The 20,078-nt window shown below is 45.6% G+C and overlaps 1 protein-coding gene across 17 annotated transcripts in view; it reads right to left on the bottom strand.

Annotated features, from left to right (window-relative positions):
- The window catches only part of CABIN1 (calcineurin binding protein 1), a 166,015-nt gene that overhangs the window by 125,667 nt on the left and 20,270 nt on the right, over nt 1-20,078 (bottom strand). For 12 of the 17 annotated variants that reach the window (XM_016939804.4, XM_016939808.4, XM_063808360.1 and 9 more), the window contains exons 2-8: nt 16,114-16,191; nt 15,453-15,545; nt 13,177-13,290; nt 10,354-10,488; nt 8,545-8,725; nt 2,416-2,545; nt 662-811 (exon numbers count right to left, since the gene is read on the bottom strand). In XM_016939804.4, the coding sequence (XP_016795293.3) occupies nt 662-811; nt 2,416-2,545; nt 8,545-8,725; nt 10,354-10,488; nt 13,177-13,290; nt 15,453-15,545; nt 16,114-16,116 (806 nt within the window). In that variant the 5' untranslated portion in view covers nt 16,117-16,191. Of the gene's footprint in view, nt 1-661; nt 812-2,415; nt 2,632-8,544; nt 8,726-10,353; nt 10,489-13,176; nt 13,291-15,452; nt 15,546-16,113; nt 16,192-20,078 lie in introns of those variants that run through there. The other 5 variants (XM_016939811.4, XM_063808363.1, XM_016939810.4 and 2 more) reach the window with 3 other exon arrangements.

The raw sequence follows: 20,078 nt of genomic DNA, 5'->3' as shown, positions 1-20,078 counted from the left end.
TAGGGGGTGGGGAGTAGAAATGGAATGCTACTGCTAAGTCATGCTAAACTTAAAGATTCAATGTCAGAATTTTAAATACAGAAATTGAATTCCAGAGCTCGCTAAGGAACTAAACTATCCCAACTCCAGGGAACCGCCAATACCAATTTGCCCTTCCTGGAGAGAGAGAGAGACTCTCACATCATGGGGCTGGCAAGGACTATATTGAGGCCCATCTCGCAGGGCTCCCCACGTGGCCCTAGAGAGAAAACATGGACTTGAGAGCGGAGAAGCCCAGACCCGGGACTGTCTCTGGGCTCCCCATTTAAGTACTCCGAACATCAGTTTCCTCCTGGCAAGTGCTTGGCAAATGTTAGTTTCCATTCGCCCTCTAGATAGGGCAGGCTGAGAAGGGCCTTACAGGAATGTGGCAGGTGGCTGGGGTCAAGAACAGCAACAGCAAAAAGGGACTGAGACTGGAGGTACTTGAGAGAGAGCTGACCTGCTTCTTAGTAATCAAGTAAGCATGCACCTCCAACCATTTGGCCACTGTGCACCCAGCCCCCATTCATACCACCAACCCAGGATCAAGCCTCAAGGTCTCTCCCTCCTGTGCAGGGCAGCATCCCACACCAGGGCCTACTGGCCGACCCAGCACTCCCAGAGACGCTAGACAACCTACGTGAAGAAAGGAATGGGCTGCACAAGTTTCAGGTCCGGCTCCTTCTCCCGCACAATCAGCGCTTGCCTCTTTTTTCGCAGCCCCAAGGCCTCATCTACAATCGCCTGTGTCTCAGCTGCACTCACCGAAACATCGTGAATCGACATGTCACTAAAAGCATGTGAGACAGGGAGAAATTATCATGTTACAAACTAAAACTGAGGCTGAAATTTTACACACAAAAATGCATTTAGGTTAATACCTTTTAATGTGTATTTTTCTTCCTATAAATAAAATAACCACTTCAGTCTGGCCTGGGTAGGGCAGTAAATAGCCTTCTTAATACCCACATACACTAGAAATGACTAATATTCTTTGTTCCTTTGACAATTCAAAACTGGGCAGAGAAAGAGTTTTCATATGTATTAACAGTATCACAATAATATCTGAAAAGCCACAGAAAAATAAAATCTTTCTCTCAATTATTATTAGAAAATCTTAAAAGAATGTAACTATCCTATACTGCCCATGCCAACAAAAAGTCATCGGAAAAGTGAAGCTCACCAAAGTGTATCACGACCCAAAAATACAGAAAGGGCAGGGGCTTGGAGGCCCTACGTGTCCTCCCACAGACACAGTTCTGAGGCGACCTAACCTCACCTGCCCTCCTGCCCAGACTGTCCTGGTACTTCCCAGCAGGGTTACACCTCAGAGCTACTCATGAATTTATCTGTTTCATGTGCTTCTTATCTGTCTCCCTCAAGGTTAGCTCCCTCATGACAGATGTTCCCTCAGTTCCTATCTCTGCCAACAGGTAGTTCCTTCAGGAGAGGGACAGGCTCACAGGGGATAGACGCCAAGATAAATCACTACTAATCAACCCCTACAGGTGTGTTCCAGGGCCAAGGAAGACCAGAGGGCAAAAGGAGTTGGCTGGGCTGGAGGGCTGTGGGGAAGGGCAGCTAGAGCTCAGAAAGCAACAGAGAGGTGACCTGAGAAACAGATAAGTTCGTAAGTGAGCAGCTCTGAGGTGTGGCCCTGCTGGCAGGCATCAGGACAGTCTGGGCAGGAGGGGCAGGTATTCTTGGGTCACCTCAGAAGTGTGTCTGTGGGAGGACACCTGGCAAAGGAGGGGCAATGGCGGGACAGGTGGAGAGGTGGGAAGATGGCATGAGAGTTTAGAGCGTAGTGGGAGCCAGGTTGAGAAGACAGGATGCCACACAATGGTACCACGCCTGGAAACTGCAAGGGACTTGGGGCAGTCTTAACAAAAGGAGCCTGGGAGGGAAAAGCAGGAGGTGAGGTGGGAGAACTATGGGGTCAGGCTGCAAAGAACCTCTTTGGTAATGCAACTGAGCATGGGCTATGTCCTGGAGGCAAGGCAGGGGTGGCACATGATCAGAGGCATGTTTGGGACACTGAACTCGGGCAGCACTGAGAACAAAACCCTGGGAAGGGGAAAGGCAGGAGGCAAGCTGGGCAGCAGGCTGCCCCAAGCATCCAGAGGAGAGCTAGCGAACACTGAAAGCTGGCAGGACAGCAGGAGAGGCGGGCAGCAGGCAGCCTGAGGAGGCCTTGCCAAGATTAGGTAGAGGTGGGTGATCAACAAGGCAGTCCAAGGTCAGTTCACTAGATCAGGGGCTGCAGCAGGGCATGAAGCCCCAGAGCACAGGGGCTCCATCCATGGGACCTGAGGGGAGAATGTGGTGTGCTCCTGACCTTCACCAGCCACACAGTAAGCGTGCACACATGGCATGGGAAGAGGCAGGACTTACCATTTGAGGAACATTCTGAGAGAGTCCTTCCGGAGACAAGGCTGCTCCTCAAAAATCTTCTCCTTGAGGACCAGCCCTTTGCTGTACCGGCAATCCTTCTCCAAAGCTTTGCAGATGAAGTACAGACATGCTGGCGGGGAAAGAGACAGTTTATGACTTCTGAGACCGCACTCAGAAGCTCTGGCCTTGCCAGTTAACATCAGGAAAATCCTGCTCCTAGAATCAAAGAAATGCCTGGTAAAAAATAATGAGATACCACTTTAACTAATTCAGTCAGGTTAGTAATAAGACCCAGAGTAGACTGGGCACTGCAAGGTGAGCAGACCCAAAGATTCTGGCAGAGGACAGACCGTAGGATCTTTTTGGAGGACCATAGGCAATTACACACAGATCCTCGATAACCTGGGAAGCCCACCTCTAGAAACTACTGCAAAAATCCAACAGGGCTCACAGTGATTATCTATTGGCTAATTGGAAAACAGCCTTCAAAAAATCTGGAAATAGCCAGGCACAGGGCTCACGCCTATAATCCCAACACTCTAGAGGCCGAGTTGGGCAGATTGCTTGAGCCCAGGAGTTGGAGACCAGCCTGGGCACCATGATGAAACCCCATCTCTACAAAAAATACAAAAATTAGTCAGGCACGTTGGTGTGTACCTGCAGTCTCAGCTACTCAGGAGGCTGATGTGGGAGAATCGTTTGAGCCCAGGAGGTAGAGGCTGCAGTGAGCTGTGATCATACCACCGTACTCTAGCCTGGGCAATAGAGTGAGACCCTGTTTCAAGGAAAAAAAAAAAATCTCAAAACCACTCTGTCCCACCATGGCACCTGGTTAAATAAAGTATGTCCAATTCCACACAATAGGTTGCCAAGCAGCCACTACATAAATGGTCAAGGAGTGTGCTTACTGACCAGAAAGAAGGCCAAGATACAGTACTGGGAAGAAGCAGGAGACAAAAGAGGTCACATAGTGTGACTCCGTTATACACATAAAACTTATTGAATTTTGTTTACCTGTATTTTCCAATTTTCCTCCTTTTTTAAAAAAAAAACCTATTATTAAAGCTACTGCCTACAATTTAAGACATGTACATCACTCAAGTTAATGTCATAATGAGCATCCTCAAGTTATTGATCTGGAAAGCCTGTGCCAACTCCAGCTCCTCCAGGAATGGAGACAGTAACAGGTAAACACACAGAAAAAAATGGGATGGCATGGATTCACAAAGCAGAACTATGATATAAATTACAAAAGCTTTCAGCACTTGTAATTGGGAACAGTCCAGGTCTCACCAGTGAACACACAGAGAAACACAACACTGCAGCAGGGTGCCAGCTCTGCCCGGGCACTGGGACCACTATCATGCCCTGCCCAGCTTCTCAGTTTGTTGCAGGTAGACTGCAAGTCACTCCTATCAAGAATAACTAGAAAATGAAGCACCTAGGAGTGAGAAGCAACACACAGAGGAAAACCAGAGCAGAAGTAGAAATCTGCGCATGGAAGCCTTGGGAGAGGAGAAAGTGATGCGCTCCTAGTGTGCTTGGGAGGAGAGAGCACAGACTGGCCACAATGCTCAGCAGGGCCACACGCCCCAAGGTGCACAAAGGCTGTGCAGCCTGTGAGCAAGCAGAGGTCTGTACAATCCCAGCACAGTCCACGCTGCTCAATAGATGGTCCAAAGGTGCCTGCATCAGACAAATAAGGGACATGGTTTCTCTGAGACCACATGAAACCTGAAGGGTAGCCATCAGTGACTTCCAGAGAGAAAACCCAGAAGGCACTGAGCACTTGGATGATGCTGGTTCTCAGTAGGCACATTAGCTGCATTAAGCTAAACTCACTAGCCACCCTACAGTCCTGCAGAGGGAAGGCCTGGGAAATCTCAGAACAAGAGGCAGTACGCAGGCCTTAACCCAGCAGCATCCCTCCCTACTCATATCAAATACATAAAATGCCACTGAGAGTCAATTTAACATGCTGCTTTAATTTTTTGTTTTAAATGACTGTCAAATCTATCAGGGCTCTCACAGGTGTATGTATCATTTCAGTCCCTGTTATGATTAATTGTATGTGTCTATTTGACTGGGCTACAGCATATCCAGACTTTGGCCAAATATTATTTTGGGTGTGTCTGTGAGGGTGTCTTTGCATGAGATTAACATTTAAATCAGTAGACTGAGTAAAGCAGATCGCCCTCCCTAATGTGGGAGGGCCTCATCCAATCAGTTGAAGGCCTGAACAGAACAAAAAGGCTGACCTTCCCCCGCATAAGAGAATTTTTCTGCCTGACTACCTTTGAACTGGGACATTGGGGGGGGCGGTTTCTACCTTCTCACTAAAACCAAAACATCAGCTCTTCCTGGGCCGGCCAGCCTACAGACTGAAACTATACCATCAATTCTCCTGGTCCTCAGGCCTTTGGACTTGGACTAGAACTATACACCATCACTCCTGGGTCTGCAGCTTGCTGACTCACCCTGTAAATCTTGGAACTTGTCAGCTACCAATACCACATGAGCCAATTCCTTACAATAAATCTCTTTCTATATATGTACATACATCCTATTGGTTCTGTTTCTCTGGAGAACCCTAATACAATACTCCAACCTAAATCTTCCCACAAAGACTTGAGTTTACCAAGCATAACTTCTTCTACAATGAGAGAGGGGTGCAAAGAACTAAAGAAGTCAGTTGAGGAAGGAAGGCTGAACCCCAAAGATGGTCACAAACTGTGGGAGGAGCACCCAAGAAGAGACTCAAAGCCTCCAGAAGAAGAAACTGCTAGAGTCAAAACACAGCCCTGTACAACTATCATATTCTGCTGGTGGGAGTGAAATGAGGGGCAACCTACAGAACGAGTGCATATGTTCACTAAAAGACATATACAAGAATGTTCATAGCAGGTTATGACTAAGAACACAAATCTGGAAATAACCCAAATGCCCATGTACAGAATGGCTACATTGTGCAAATGCACATAATAGACCACACAAAATAACAAGACATAGAGACTGCTGTGCCCCACATGGGTGCGCTCACCAACAGGATGACAAGCAGAAGGGGCCAGCCTGAGGAAAGCACACGCTACACGCTTCCTGACTCTACCTAGAGAAAGTTCAACAACAGGCAAAGTTCATCTTTGGTGACAAAAAGGAGAAATCAAGGTTGCCTTAGGAGGTTGTAAAAAGTGGAAGGGACCCAAAGTAACCTGCCTTCTGGGGCGCTGCACATGTTCTGTATCTTGACATGTTTTCACATATACAAACTGACAGGTCTCAGATTTATGTACCTTATTGTATGTATGTTTTGCCTCAATTAAAAAGATTTAAAAAGTGGTTATGGAGAACAAGAACTGGAGGTGAGAAGGTTGAGCAAGGCCTCATCTATCTCAACACATTCTATCCTGTTCCTATTTGTCTTTTTAAAAGGAAGAGAAAAAAAGACTCTCCAGCCTCCAGAGCTGGGAGAAATAAATTCTTGTTTAAGCTACCCAATCTATCATATTTTATTATAGCAGCATGAACTAACTAAGACAGAAAGTGGTACCAACAAGTGGGCTGCTGTTGTAACAAATACCTAAAAATGTGGAAACAAATTTTTTTTTTTTTTTGAGGCAGAGTCTCGCTCTGTCGCCCAGGCTGAAGTGCAGTGGCACAATCATGGCTCATTGTAACCTCTAACTCCTAGGTTCAGGTGATCCTTCGAAGTAGCTGGGACTACAGGTGTGCACCACCCTACCCAGTTAATGAAAAAAAAAAAAAAGTATTTTTAAATGGGGTTTCACTATCTTGCCCAGGCTGTTCTTGAACTTCTGGGCTCAAGCGATCCTCCCATCTCAGCCTCCTAGAGTGTTGGGACTACAGGCATGCTACCTGTAGCTACCACACCTGGTGTTGGAAAGAGCTTTAGAACTGGGTATAAGCTTAAAGAGTTTCGAGGTGTACACTGGAAAAAGTGAATATTGGTATGTAAGGATTGTTAAAGGTGATACTGGGCTGGGCGCAGTGGCTCACGCCTATAAGCCCAGCACTTTGGGAGGCCAAGGCGGGCGGATCACGAGGTCAGGAGATCAAGAACATCCTGGCTAACACGGTGAAACCCTGTCTCTACTAAAAATAAAAAACAAAAAATTAGCCGGGCTTGGTGGTGGGTGCCTGTAGTCCCAGCTACTTTGGAGGCTGAGGCGGGAGAATGGCATGAACCTGGGAGGTGGAGCTTGCGATAAGCTGAGATTGCACCACTGCACTCCAGCCTGGGTGACAGAGACTCCATCTCAAAAAAAAAAAAAAAAAGGTGATTCTGATGAGGGCTCAGAAAGAAGAGAAGAGGTACAGAGACGGCTTCCATCTTACTAGAGAATAAATAATCATGTACAGAATGTTGGTAGAAATATAAACATCAAGGGCATTTCTGCTGAGATCTCAAATGGAAATAAGGAACATGCTATTGGACAATGAAGAAAAGGTGATCCTTGTTATAAAGTAGCAAAGCACTTGGCTGAATTACGTCTATGTTCTAGTGTTTGGTAGAAGGTAGAACTTGTGAGCAATAAAATTGGCTATTTTGCTGAGACTTCTAAGCAAAGCATTAAAGACATAGCCCAGTTCCTCCTGACTGCTTATAGTGAAATGCTAAAATAGAGAAAATAAGAGGGCATTGTTAAGCAAAAAGGAACCAGAACTTAAAGATTTAGAAAATTCTGTCTATCCATATTGCAAAAATTGAGAAAGTTTGTTCTGAGAACACTATGAGTGTGACTGACCAACAATTTTCTTATAAGATCAGTGCGGGCATGAACCACAGATTTAATCAGGTATCTCAGAAGCCAGAAAGGTGGGATTATACTGGCAGAAACACTGCTAATGGGGACTAACGGGAACAGAAAAAAATGAGAAAGAATGAAAGAAAGTCAAGAATATATGTTATCTTTCAAGGAAAGGGAAGAAGAACCCTCAAAGATGATTCAAAGATCATCCGAGCCGCCACTCCCATCACAGACCAAGAGGCTAGGGCTAGTTCCTTAAAGGGTGGGGCTACTTCTCCAGTTTGCATAGGCCAGGATGTCTCAACCTAGCATCTTAGGGGTAGAGCCCTTGCCCAGCCAAAAGGGTGGGGCTTGTCCCTCCACCCACGTACCATGAGGGTGATGTTGCCACCTCAGTGGGCATCAAGGGCGGAGCATCAGGTTCAAGAGAATTATTCCTGAGCCTCAGGACCTCAAATTTGCCTTGCTAAGTTTGCTAAGTTTTGGGACCCATCACACTTTCCTGCTTTCCTATTTCTCCCTGTTGGAATGGAAATGTTTGTCCTATATCTGTCCCACCATTATATTTTGGAAGCACATTAATTTATCTGTATTCACAAGTTTACAACTGGAGAGGAATTTTGTCTCAGGACAAATTGTACCTCAAGTCTTACCCACATCTGATTTAGATAATATTTATTTTTGTTTTGTTTTGTTTTTGAGACAGGGTCTCACTGTGTCACCCAGACAGGAATGCGGTTGCACAACCTCGACTCACTGCAGCCTCGACCTCCCAGACTGAAGCAATCCTCCCACCTCAGCCTCCCAAGTAGCTGGGATGACAGTCACGCACCATCAAGTCCAGTTAATTTTTGTATTTTTTGAAGAGACAGGGTTTCACCATGTTGCCCAGGCTGGTCTCAAACTCCTGGGCTCAAGTGATCTGCCTGCCTTGGCCCCCTAAAGTGCTGGGATTACAGGCGTGAGCCAACATACCCAGACAATTTCTGCTGTTTTAGCCACCCAATCTATGGTATTTTTTTTTAATGGCAGCCCAAACAGACTAAGACACACAAAATGGGACAGTGCAGGGAGGAAATAAGATAGCCACTTCTTCTGTCAAGCAAACAAAACCTTGCAAAGCAAAAAAAAAAAAAAAAAGTAAAATCATTCAGAAAACATGCTACTTTATTACTACAAGGCATTTAACAAATCAAGAAAGAGATGCGGAATAAAGCAGAAATCTAAGAACATTGCCATTCTCCCTGACAGTCTGGCAAACCCCTTCAGTGTTAACTTTGGCTTTCAGTTTACCCAAACTGCCTTTCCTCTGCTGTTCCAAAAACCACTGGTACATGGAAGAAAGCATCAAAGCATGACTCACTTGTGTAATCACTGAGGGTGTACAGGACAGTGATTAGGTTATCCAAACAGGGCCAGTGGTCAGGATTGCACCGCAGCCCTTCCTCAAAAGCATGGCGAGCCAGGGGGATCCGGATGAGCCTCAGGGCCACATGTCCAATCTTATACCAGAGGTTGACATCTGTGGAGTCCAGCATCACTGCCTGGAAGCAACACAAGCAGAGGGCAAACACACACACACACACACACACACACACACACACACACACACACACACACACACACAGTCAGATCTCTCCTTGAATATGCACCCCGGGGACGGGAGGAGCACGGCACTGGCACAGCCACTTGAACTTCCCAGGGAAATGGCCAAAGTGCCATGACTATCTTATAACTGACAAGTAATGCCAGCTCATCTTTCCTGGAGTCGCACGTTTCCAAGATCTAGAGTGATAATGGCATATAAAAAGTTACAGGGACCAAGTTATTTAACTTAGAATTTTTTTAAAAAATTTTTCTTTTTTGAGACTGGGTCTCACTCTACTGCCCAGGCAAGAGTGCAGTGGTGTGATCATAGCTCACTGCATCCTCAAACTTCTGGGCTCAAGCAATCCTCTCACCTCAGCTCCATGAGTAGCTGAGGCTACAGAGGCACATCACCACACCTAGCTAATTTTCAATTTTTTTGTAGAGACACGGTCTTAGTATGTTATCCAGGCTTGTCTCAAACTCCTAGCCTCAAGTGATCCTCCTGCCTCAGTTTCCCCATTGTCTTGATATACTTTGTCAATCTGAATATCTGTATTCCTTACATATTTAATAAGTAAAAGGAGAAGAAAGAAAAGAAAATATGGCCAGGCATGGTGGTTCACACCTGTAATCCCACTTTGGGAGGCTGAGGTGGGCAGAATGCTTGAGTCCAAGAGTTCGAGAGCAGCCTGGGTAACATGGCGAAACTCCATCTCTACTAAAAATACAAAAAGTTAGCTGGGTGTGGTGGTGGTGCATGCCTATAGTCCCAGCTACTTGGGGGCATGAGGTCGGAGGATCGTTTGAGCCTGGGAAGTCGAGGCTGCAGTGAGCCCTGATTGTGCCACTGCACTCCAGCATGGGCAACAGACTGAGACCCTGTCTTTAAAACAATTTGAAAAAATGAGAGTCTTATGGGATTCAAGAAAACTCATGTACTTTGAAGACAAACCTTGGTTCACATCCCTGCTGCAACACTGATTAGCAGAATGATCCTGAGCCTCCATTTCCTCATCACTAAAGTGAGGATAAAGACTCCTTCCTTGCAAGATGGCATGAGGATTAGTGTATGCATAGGAAGCAAACAACGCAGTGGCTGGTGCTTTAGAGGTGCCCAGAGACAGACTGATAGTAACATGAAATAACAGCAATACTATTATGACTGGAAGTATTAATATATTGAATGCTCAGTTTCAGACTTTGTTTTTGATACTATTATGCATACCAACTCATTTAACTTTCACAACTATGCTCTTTTTTATTATTACCACTATATTGGTGTAGACCTAGAGATACCAAGAGACTGAATAACTCACTCACAGCCACACGTGCACTGAGCAGCAAAGGAAGAATTCACATGCAGGCCTCTGCATCCAAGCATGTGCTCTGCCCCAGCCCCTGCTCTCCAGGCCTGGTCAGTACTAATTGTTATCACCTATGGACCTACCCTAGAGCCTTGGGTACTATAGCTTGGTGATCCACCACTACAAACTCTTCTTTTTGGCCCACAAGACCCCAACCTCATCCCCTCCACCAAGAGCTTTCAAAACACCAAGGTAGCTAAGCACTGCCAAAACCACACCTCTAAGTAGAACTCCATGGCTGTCTCCAGATCCTCCCGCTGGGCTGCCAGCTGGGCCAAGTTCTTATAAGTGGAATATTTCAGTATCAGCCCAGGGTGTTTCAACCCCTCTTTCTCATCACCGGATGAAACTGCCTGTGAACAAAACAGAACAGAAGTGACAACTAGACCTTGAAGCCTCAGCAAGCAGCCAGCAGGATACTTGGCTTCCAGGCTGGCCTCTGCTGCAGGCCCTTGAGCCAGTCTAGTGTTGTCCACCACTGGAAAATGAAGGCACTGCACCATGTGTTCTTATAAGACCACTCCTACTCCAAGCGCACAGAGAAGAACAGACCACCCTGAGGTATTAATAGTTTGCAGAGAGTCTGGGCATCCAACAGAGAGAAACTGCCCCACCACTACTGCCATGCCTGAGGGTTCAAGCCTAGCGAATAACATTTACAGCATAGGTAGACCCAGTCAGCAGCTCCAGGTATAAGATAAAAGACAAAGTATGAGCAGGCTGCCTGGGGGCAGAAGGCCTAGAGCTTCACTGCAGGCACTCCAGGACTAGGAATCAAGAGGCTGAGCTCCCAACTCTATAACTCATCACATGAGCATAGACAATTGCTAATTTAACTAAAACGTTAGTGTCTGACCTCTGTAATTAAGAAAAATAATTCCTACCCTAAATAGCAAAAGTTAAAGTGAGCTGAAAGACCATCAGAATTGCAAATATGCTTAATATGAAAAGTTATTTCATTACAGCTTTAATGACCTTATATTCTAAGAAACTGCTGATTAGAAAACTATTGCTCCAACCACAGGACAAAGACTAAAACATTTTCTAACAGAAAAACTCACGGGCACCAAGAAGCTCTTTCCTGGGGCAGGTGGCTTCCACACATTGCTCTTCATGTTCTGAACAGGTAAGATCTGAAGACATGCCACCCTCAGGAAGCATCCCTTGACTAATCCAAGAATCTACCTACCTTGGAGGTCTTAAGGAACTTCTTTAAGACTGAGAAGCTCAAATGAAGCCCCATTCAGTTATCTTCTACCGTCATCTGACTTATCATACAAAAAGGCCCCCAAGAACCAGCTGACCAGGGCTGGATCCCAGCTACCTCTGTCCCTCCAGGTACAGAACTCTTCAAAGAATAGTGGGAACAAATTTACAGAGACTAAGTGAGTCTACTTCGAACTAAACAATCAGCAATACACATGGACATGCACATAACAGTGGATGCTTTTAACCAACCTCCACCTAACAGACTACCTACATTCAGCACCACTCTCCATCCACCCTGAAAGGCTTGCCCGAGCAAGTCCCTCCAGGACACCCACCAGTCAGGGTGAATGCTTCTTAGGAGTCAGCTGGGGTCCAGGGCCTGTCTATGCCAATCTTCTGCAAAACTGTAATTATGTAATTAACATTAAGTATGCCAATGCAATATGAGTGTAAAAAGAAACTGTTCTATGTATTTTCTGTACTTCTCCATTGTTTACAATGAGCATGTTTTACTATTATAAGAAAGGAGGGTGCTAAAACAACCTTTTAAGGCTGAAAGTGATACACTGTGCACAGAAAGATGCACACACCTACAACTAAAAGGCTGACACATGACCGTGCCCTTAGGTAAAAGGTTCCTGCCTAGCAACTGTTGGATGCTGGGCCCACCTGGCATTCCACCATGGCCTGAGAGGGAAGACCAACATGCCCACCAACTGGTCCATAACCAAAGCTCAGTAAACATGGAATAAACTAATTTTCCCTCTCTGGGTCCTCACCCACTTCCTACTAACAGGAGAGGAGGAGGTCACAAGTCCCATACCACTAATTCCAAAGCACTGTAACCAGTAACCAAAGAATCTTGACAAGCTATATAATTAGGAATACAAAGAAAAACCTTGGGTGAGAGAAGGAACAGATGCTTTCTTCTGACAATTAAAACTCAGTATTCTATCTCATCGGCAGCAAAAACCATCAAGGTTTTTGCTTGAGTCATAAGTGTCCGCATGCCTAGCACTATAGGAGACTCTGCTCAACTGAAGGACTGTGCAGTCCAGTAAATACCCATGGAGCTTATCTGCTTCCTTAATGCACATCATCTGCATGTTTGGGCGAAAACAAACATGAAAACTTGAAAACAAACGCCTTTCCTCCTAATGAAATATACACCTTCCTAAATCAATTTCAGGTTGGGACCAATTCCCAAACCTCCAGTCGACATCTCCAGTCAACTCAAGGATTAACTCACTCACCACTACCACAGTCCCCATGCTGGGACCAGGTCTTGCTCTGCCTGCCCCTCTCTACTGTAACCAGTGTCCCCAGTCCTTCTGACTATATTCAAAATTGCATGGCATGTCTATACAGACTTCCCAAGCTCATGGTCTTTTACTCAAATGGCATTTGCTAAAATGTGCTGCCAGTAGGATCATTAGGTATCAGCAAACCATGGACTCCAAACCTGGTTTGAATGCTTCACTTACTTGGATGGCTTTGAGCCATCAAGACCTCACTAAGCCTCAGTTTCCACATTTGTAAAACCCAGCTACTGGGCAGAGTGGTTGTGAAGATTAAGTAATAACGATAGCTGGCCTTTAACAAGCACTTACACCAGGAATCATTTTACATGCTTCACTGGATTTACTCAACCCTCATAAAAACTCAATGAGGCAGATACCTAGAGGTGGGGAAATAGGGGCAGAGAGGTGAAATAATGTTTTCAAGGTTCCCCAGCCAAGAAATGGGAGAGCAGAGGTAAGGCCCAGAGTACCCAGCCCCACAGCCCATGCACTAACCACCACGGCACACTGCCTGGCCTGCTGATGCCTCACCTCCCGCAGCAGGCGCGCCTCCAAGAGCTCATGGTAGGCTTTGGCAGACTCCTCAAACCGGTCATGTTTCTGCAGATCAAGGGCCTTGTGGTACAATGCAAAAGCCTCTGCTTCCTGCAAATCAAGACAAGAGATGTTTTCATACAGCATAAAGATCTGTCTTTTTTAAGCCAAAAATGTGTGTAAGGCGGGGCTATAGTCAGAGGAACCAACCATGTGATTAGATAGCTGGAACTTTCAGCTCCCCCACCTCCCAACTTCCAGGAAGGGAAGAGAGGCTGGAGATTGAGCTGATCACCAATGATTTAATCAATCATGCCTATGTGATGGAATCTCTGTTTAAAAACCCTAAAGGGCAGGGTTCAGAAAGCTGCTAAGTTGGTGAACAACATCAAGGTGCTGGGAGGGTGCCGCACCTGGAGAGGGCACGGAAGCTCTGTGAATCCACCCCATACCTTGCCATAAATATCTCCTCCACTTGGCTGTTCCTGAGTTGTATCCTTCATAATAAATTGGTAAATGTAAAGTGTTTTCCTAAGTCCTGTGAGTCGTTCTAGCAAATTATCAAATCTAAAAGGGGTAGGGGGTGAGAATCCCTGATTTTATAGACCGGCTGGACAGAAGTGTAGGTATCCTGGCACTCAACGCTTGCAACTGGCATCTGAAGTGAGGGCGGTTTTGTGGGATGAGCTGTTAGTGCTGTGGAGTCTGACACTAACTCTGTGTAGCTAGTGTCAGAATTGAATTGTAGGACACCCAGTTGGTATATGGAGAGCTGGAGAATTGGTATGGGGGAAAATACCCCAAACATATGATATCAGAAGGGTTGTGAGTAAAATGTTCAGTGTGAATGGTTTCCATTGCAGGCCAGGCACAGTGGCTCACATCTGTAATCCCAGCACTTTAGGAAACCAAGGTGTGAACCGAGGAGTTCATGGCCAACCTGGGCCACATAGAGAGACCCCTGTCTCTACAAAAAAATTTAAAAATCAGCTGAGCATGGTGGCCTGGTGTCTGTAGTCCTAAACTACTCAGGAGGCTGAGACAGGAAGACTGCTTGAGCCCAGGAGTTAGAGGTTACAATGAGTTGTGACCATGCCACTACACTCCAGCCTGGGTAACAGAGTGAGACCCTATCTCTTAAAATAAACAAACAAAAGCTGGTTTCCATTGTTTTCTTTTCTTTTTTTTTTTTTTTTTTTTGAGACAGGGTCTCGCTCTGTCGCCCAGGCTGGAGTGCAGTGGCATGATCTCAGCTCGCTGCAACCTCTGCCTTCCAGGCTCAAGCTATTGTCCTGCCTTAGCCTCCCTAGTAGCTGGGACTACAGACGTGCACCACCACGCCCAGCTAATTTTTGTACTTTGAGTAGAGACGGGGTTTCACCATGTTGGCCAGGCTGGTCTCGAACTCCTGACCTCAAGTGATCCACTCACCTCAGCCTCCCAAAGTGCTGGGATTACAGGCATGAGCCACCGCACCCGGCCTGGTTTCCATGTTTTTCTACTCATCACTCTGCCATAGCCTGATCCTTGCCTGGGGAGGATGACAATCTCCTGTGGGAGGGAGGGGGCACTGGGTAGGTTGAGCCTCACTGACATGCCTTGCAGACTAGGGACAGGTGACTAGTAGACTTCTGAGACAGCTCTGGAACTGTCCTGATTTCTACCATAAAATGCAGGGGGGTGGAAGGGAAGGCATATGTTTATTTCAGGGAAAACAAAGGCAGGAGCAAACTCTTATTACACTAGGATAGGACAAGGGTATGGAGATGAATGGATGGAAAGAAGAAGGCAGAAATGGAAGAGATGCCAGGCCTCATGGGAAAGAGGAGTGACCAACAATCTAGGAGTTGAGGTTGGACCTGGCTCCCTCACTGACCTGGAGGGTGATCCCAGTCTAGGCTGCTCCCCTCAAGAGTCTCATCACACTGTAAAGTGAGGGCAATACACTAGGGAACCTCGAAACACCATCTACCATTAATATTCTACCATTCCCTGGGTATCCCAACTCCTGAGGGCTGCACAAAGAATGGGGTGCATGGAAGTGGGCCTGGGGGCTGAGCTGGCCTTCACATACACTGATAAATATAAATTTCTCCTCAATATGATCGTCTCCTAAGTAAAACAGGTTTAACAGGAGATGGAGAGCTAGCCATCTTTCAAAATGGAATTTCCCCCTAAAACCCCACTGAGGAGATGCCTAAATGTATTTAAAATGAGGTTCCCTCTATAGAAATGAGAAGGTCCACCTACAGAGAAGACCTCGCATTACGTACCTGAGCCTCCTTTGTCTGGGTTTTGTGACTTTTAAAGCTTCCTTCATGATCATCCTCAATGGTGGAGCTGGCATTTAAGGCTGCAATTCGAATCTAGAAACAGGGGTTTGGTGGAAGAGACAAGTTGCTTTGAGATGTCACTCATCTCTTCAAATACCCACAGATGAATACAATTCTGCTCCAGCATATGATCTATTCTACCTTGAAAAGCTATGGCCTTCTCAGATGTGGGGAATGAACAAAAAAATCATCCTCTAAAGAAAAAAAAAAGGAAGGGCGGGGGGTGGGGGGGTGAGGGGGGAGGGTTATGCCAATCTGTGCAGAAAGTATGTCCTGGGTACTGTCCACTGCAAAAGCAACAGACACTGGGGACACCCCAGCAACAGCTCAACACAGTAGAAGACCCAGGTAATGGAACAACAGATTTCAACAAAACATGTTAACTTTATGTCTTTCCAGCAACTGTGACAAGGTCCTGCAAGCCGCTTCAACCACCAGGCAAGCAATCTCACACCCTCAAAGGTGCCAACAGCCTTCCTGGGAGGAAGGCTACTCCATAATAAGAGCCTTCAGAGTCTAACAGGAAAATGCCCCTCGCCCCTAGGAGTAAAGTAACAAAAGAACACTGAGGTCCGCAAAATAGGCAGGCATCAGTCCTTACCATATTCAGAGAGATTCAGCACTGCCACGCAGCATCACTTCTCATCACTGGCAAAGGTTGCCCCAGTCCACAACTCTCCTAGAAAGGAAATAGGACAAACTGAGACAAGGCCTATGAAGAGCCAGGAAGGTCACAGTGCCAAGGTCCACCAGGAACCAGTCCTTCCCTGAGCTCTATGCAGACAGGCCAGTGAAGAGCTGCCTTGGGACAGCGGTGTGGTCTAACACACAAGGAGCTCCTTGGTCCCTTACGATAGCATTCATCATTTCCTGGCAATGCATCAGGTGCCAGGCACACAAAAGAGTGAGAACAATCCTTGCCCCCAGGGATCACTGCTAGCAGAGGTAACAAGCCTATTATTTTTTTCAAAACCTGAATGATACGAAAAGAAACACAGGCAACATCTAAAGGCAGCAAAGAACAATTCAAAGCGATTAAGGAAGGCAAAGGAGTAAGTTACTGCATCAAGCCTTGAAGAATGGAATACACTGCAGTGGAAGACAGTGAAGCAAAGAGGCAGGGAGAGCGAGGTGTGATGGGAAAACTAGAAGACAAGGCCTTAGAGCAGGGATGTGAATGGAGGATGGAAAGGTAGTTGAGGGCCAAGTCACAACACAGAGGCCATGAACTTTATCTGTAGGCAACAGGGAATCAATGGGTGTTTTAGGGAGAACAAAATGTTTTGCCTATGTTTTAGAAAGATAATAGAAAAATAATTAGAGATAGGCAGACTAGTCTGAAGGCTGCAAAAGATGACAGGATTGGCAAAGATGTGGAGATTTAGAATCTCATGCATTGTTGCTGGGAATGTAAACTGGTGCAACCCTTGTGGAAAACAGTCTGCTAGTTCCTCAAAATGTTAAACAGAGCTAGCATATGACCAGGGAATTCCACTCCTATGTGTATCTACCCGAAAGAAATGAAAACATGTCCACGCCAAAACTTGTTCATGAATGTTCACAGAGGCATTATTTCTAAAAGCTAAAAGGTGGAAATAACCTAAATGTCCACCAACTGATGAATGGATAAATAAAATGAAGTATGTCCATATAAAGGAGTATTTATTATTCAATCATAAAAAGGAATAAAGTTCTGATACATGCTACAACACAGAAGAACCTTGAAAACATTATGTTAAATGAAAGAAGTCATATACAAAACAGCATGTATCTTCTGGCTCCAATTATATGAAATGTCCAGAATAGGCAAATCTATAGAGATAGAAAATAGTTTAGTGCAGGGGTCCCCAGCCCCCAGGCCACAGACCAGTACTGGTCCATGGGCTGTTAGGAACTGGGTCACAGAACAGGAGATGAGCGGCAGGTGAGCAAGCATTACTGCCTGAACTCTGCCTCCTGTCGGATTAGCAGGAGCATTAGATTCTCATAGGAGCACAAACCCTATTGTGAACTGTGCATGCGAGGGATCTCGGTTGTGCATTCCTTATGAGAATCTAACTAATGCCTGATGATGTGAAGTGAAAGTTTCATCCAGAAATTATCCCTGCCCTCTGCCTCTGGTCCGTGGAAAAATTGTCTTCCAAGAAACCAGTCCCTGGTGCCAAATGGATGGGAACCGCTGGTTTAGTGGGCTTGGGGAGAAGGACAACTGGGGAGCAACTACCAAGGGGTTTAGGGTTTCTTTCTGGGATGACAAAAATGTTCTAAAACTGATTGTGGTGGTGGTTACACAACTCTGTTAATATACTAAAAACCACTGAATTTGTACACTTTAGGGGAACTACATGGCATGTAAATTATAAAGCTCTTATTTTTAAAAAGATGCCAGGATCCCAGATGGACCCGTGACAGCAGGGATGAAGGGGAATCCCACTAGGAGGTAGACTCACAGGACCTGACACCTGGGAGGCTAGCCCGAGGAACTGGGATGGGGATATGGACACTACCAAATACGTCAGGGAGGGCAGAAGGAGGACCCATTAAAAGTCCTAGCTGAGAGGCTGGCAGAAGGGGCTGGAAGGGCCCAGCAGGCAGTGGGATAAGCCTCAAACAGACAGATTGAACACGTGCTCCACTTTTATCAATTAAAATAACTGCTAGGGGCTGGACACAGTGGCTCATGTAATCCCAGCACTTGTGGAGGCTGAGGCGGAAGGACTGCTTGAGCCCAGGAGTTTGAGACCAGCCTGGGCAATAAGGTGAGACCCTGTCTCTATTAAAAATAATAATAAAATAAATTTAAAATGACTGCCACTGTCACCAGTGCTTACAGCAATGACTTCTAGCACAGGCTTTCACAATAGGCTCTGAGTTCTCTTAAGGGTTCATGCAAGGAAGGAAGTACTTTCTCACAGACAAAGAAGACTCAAACCTTTCCTAGACTGATAGCTGTTTTATCTCCTGGGTTCCACATTTAGAAAAAAAAGAATACTGCTAATCAAAAGTTTGGAAACTGCAGTTTTTGTGTTTGTTTTTGTTTCTTTGAGACGGAGTCTCTCCCTGTTGCCTAGGCTGGAGTGCAGTGGCGCGATCTCGGCTCACTGCAACCTCCACCTCCCGGGTTCAAGTGATTCTCCTGCCTCAGCCTCCTGAGTAGCTGGGACTACAGGTATCTGCCACCACGCCTGGCTAATTTTTTGTATTTTTAGTAGAGACGGGGTTTCACCATGTTGGCCAGGCTGGTCTTGAACTCCTGACCTCAGGTGATCCACCCACCTCGGCCTCCCAAAGTGCTGGGATTACAGGCATGGAATTACAGTGAGCCACCGTGCCTGGCCAGAAACTGCAACTTTATCATAAGCTATGCCAAAATGGACACTGGGACCACTATACAATATGAAAAAAAGTAGAAACTATAGCATTAAAACCCTCCATCTAGGCTGTTATCAAAGCAAAATAAAGCCAGAAAATAACAAGTATTGATGAGGACCTGGAGAAACTGGAGTCTTTGTACATTCCTGGTGAGAATGTAAAATGGTGCAGCTACTATGGAAAAAGGTATGGCAGTTCCTCAGAAAATTAAATACAGAATTACTACATGACCCAGAAATTCCACATCTGGCTATATACACAAAATAAATGAAAGCAGGAACTTGAACAGACACTTGTACACTCATGTTCATAGCAGCATTATTCACAATAGCCAAAAGGTAAGAAGCAACCCAAGTGTCCAACAACAGATGAATGAACAAAATGTGGTGTATACATACAACAGAATACTATTCAAACTTAACAAGGAAGGAAACTCTAGCACATGATACAACATGAAATAAACTTTAAAAACTACACTAAGTAAAATAAGCCAGACACAAAAGAACAAATATTATATGATTCCACTTATAGGTGGAAAATAGAATAGGAAAATTCATACAGACAGAAAGTAGAATGGTGGTTGCCAGAGAGGGAGAGGGCAATAGAGAGTTACTGTTTAATGGGTATAGCATTTCAACTTTTCAAGATGAAGAGAGTTTTGGAGACGGATGGTGGTGATGGTAACACAACAATGTGAATGTACATAATGCCACTGAGCTGTACACTTAAAAAGTGGGTAAAATGGTAAATTTTGTTTGCATATTTTACCATTTCTTTAAATATCCAGAAGTAAACAATCAATAGAATAGTTTCCAATTAGGAACAAAGTTGAACTTGTTTTCAAAATACAAAGACATTACTCCAAATAAAGTCTCAGATAGGCTCTGGTCATCCTCAAGGCAGGCCGACAGCCCATGGCCAGACCTGCAGCTCAAGCCACACCCTGATGACTCCCAGTAAGCAGAACTTATAGCCCCAGGGGCCAGCTATGGAGCCCACTGGAGATTAGAAGAAGTGGGAGAGCCTCTCAAACCCCCACTTCACAGCCACTCTCTGCTGCTCACCCACTGGGCTCTGTGCACTGAATCCGAAAACACCTCTAATCCCACTGAGCATCACATAGCCTCCGTCTGAACTGCTGCCTTCACTTACAGAGCAGTCACTCAGGAACTACCCATTGGTCGATTTTTTTTC

The sequence above is a fragment of the Pan troglodytes genome, chromosome 23, assembly GCF_028858775.2.
Source record: "Pan troglodytes isolate AG18354 chromosome 23, NHGRI_mPanTro3-v2.0_pri, whole genome shotgun sequence".
Taxonomy (NCBI): Eukaryota; Metazoa; Chordata; class Mammalia; order Primates; family Hominidae; genus Pan; species Pan troglodytes.
The sequence above is the reverse complement of the archived record's forward strand: the minus strand, read 5'-3'. Positions and strand labels throughout refer to the sequence as shown.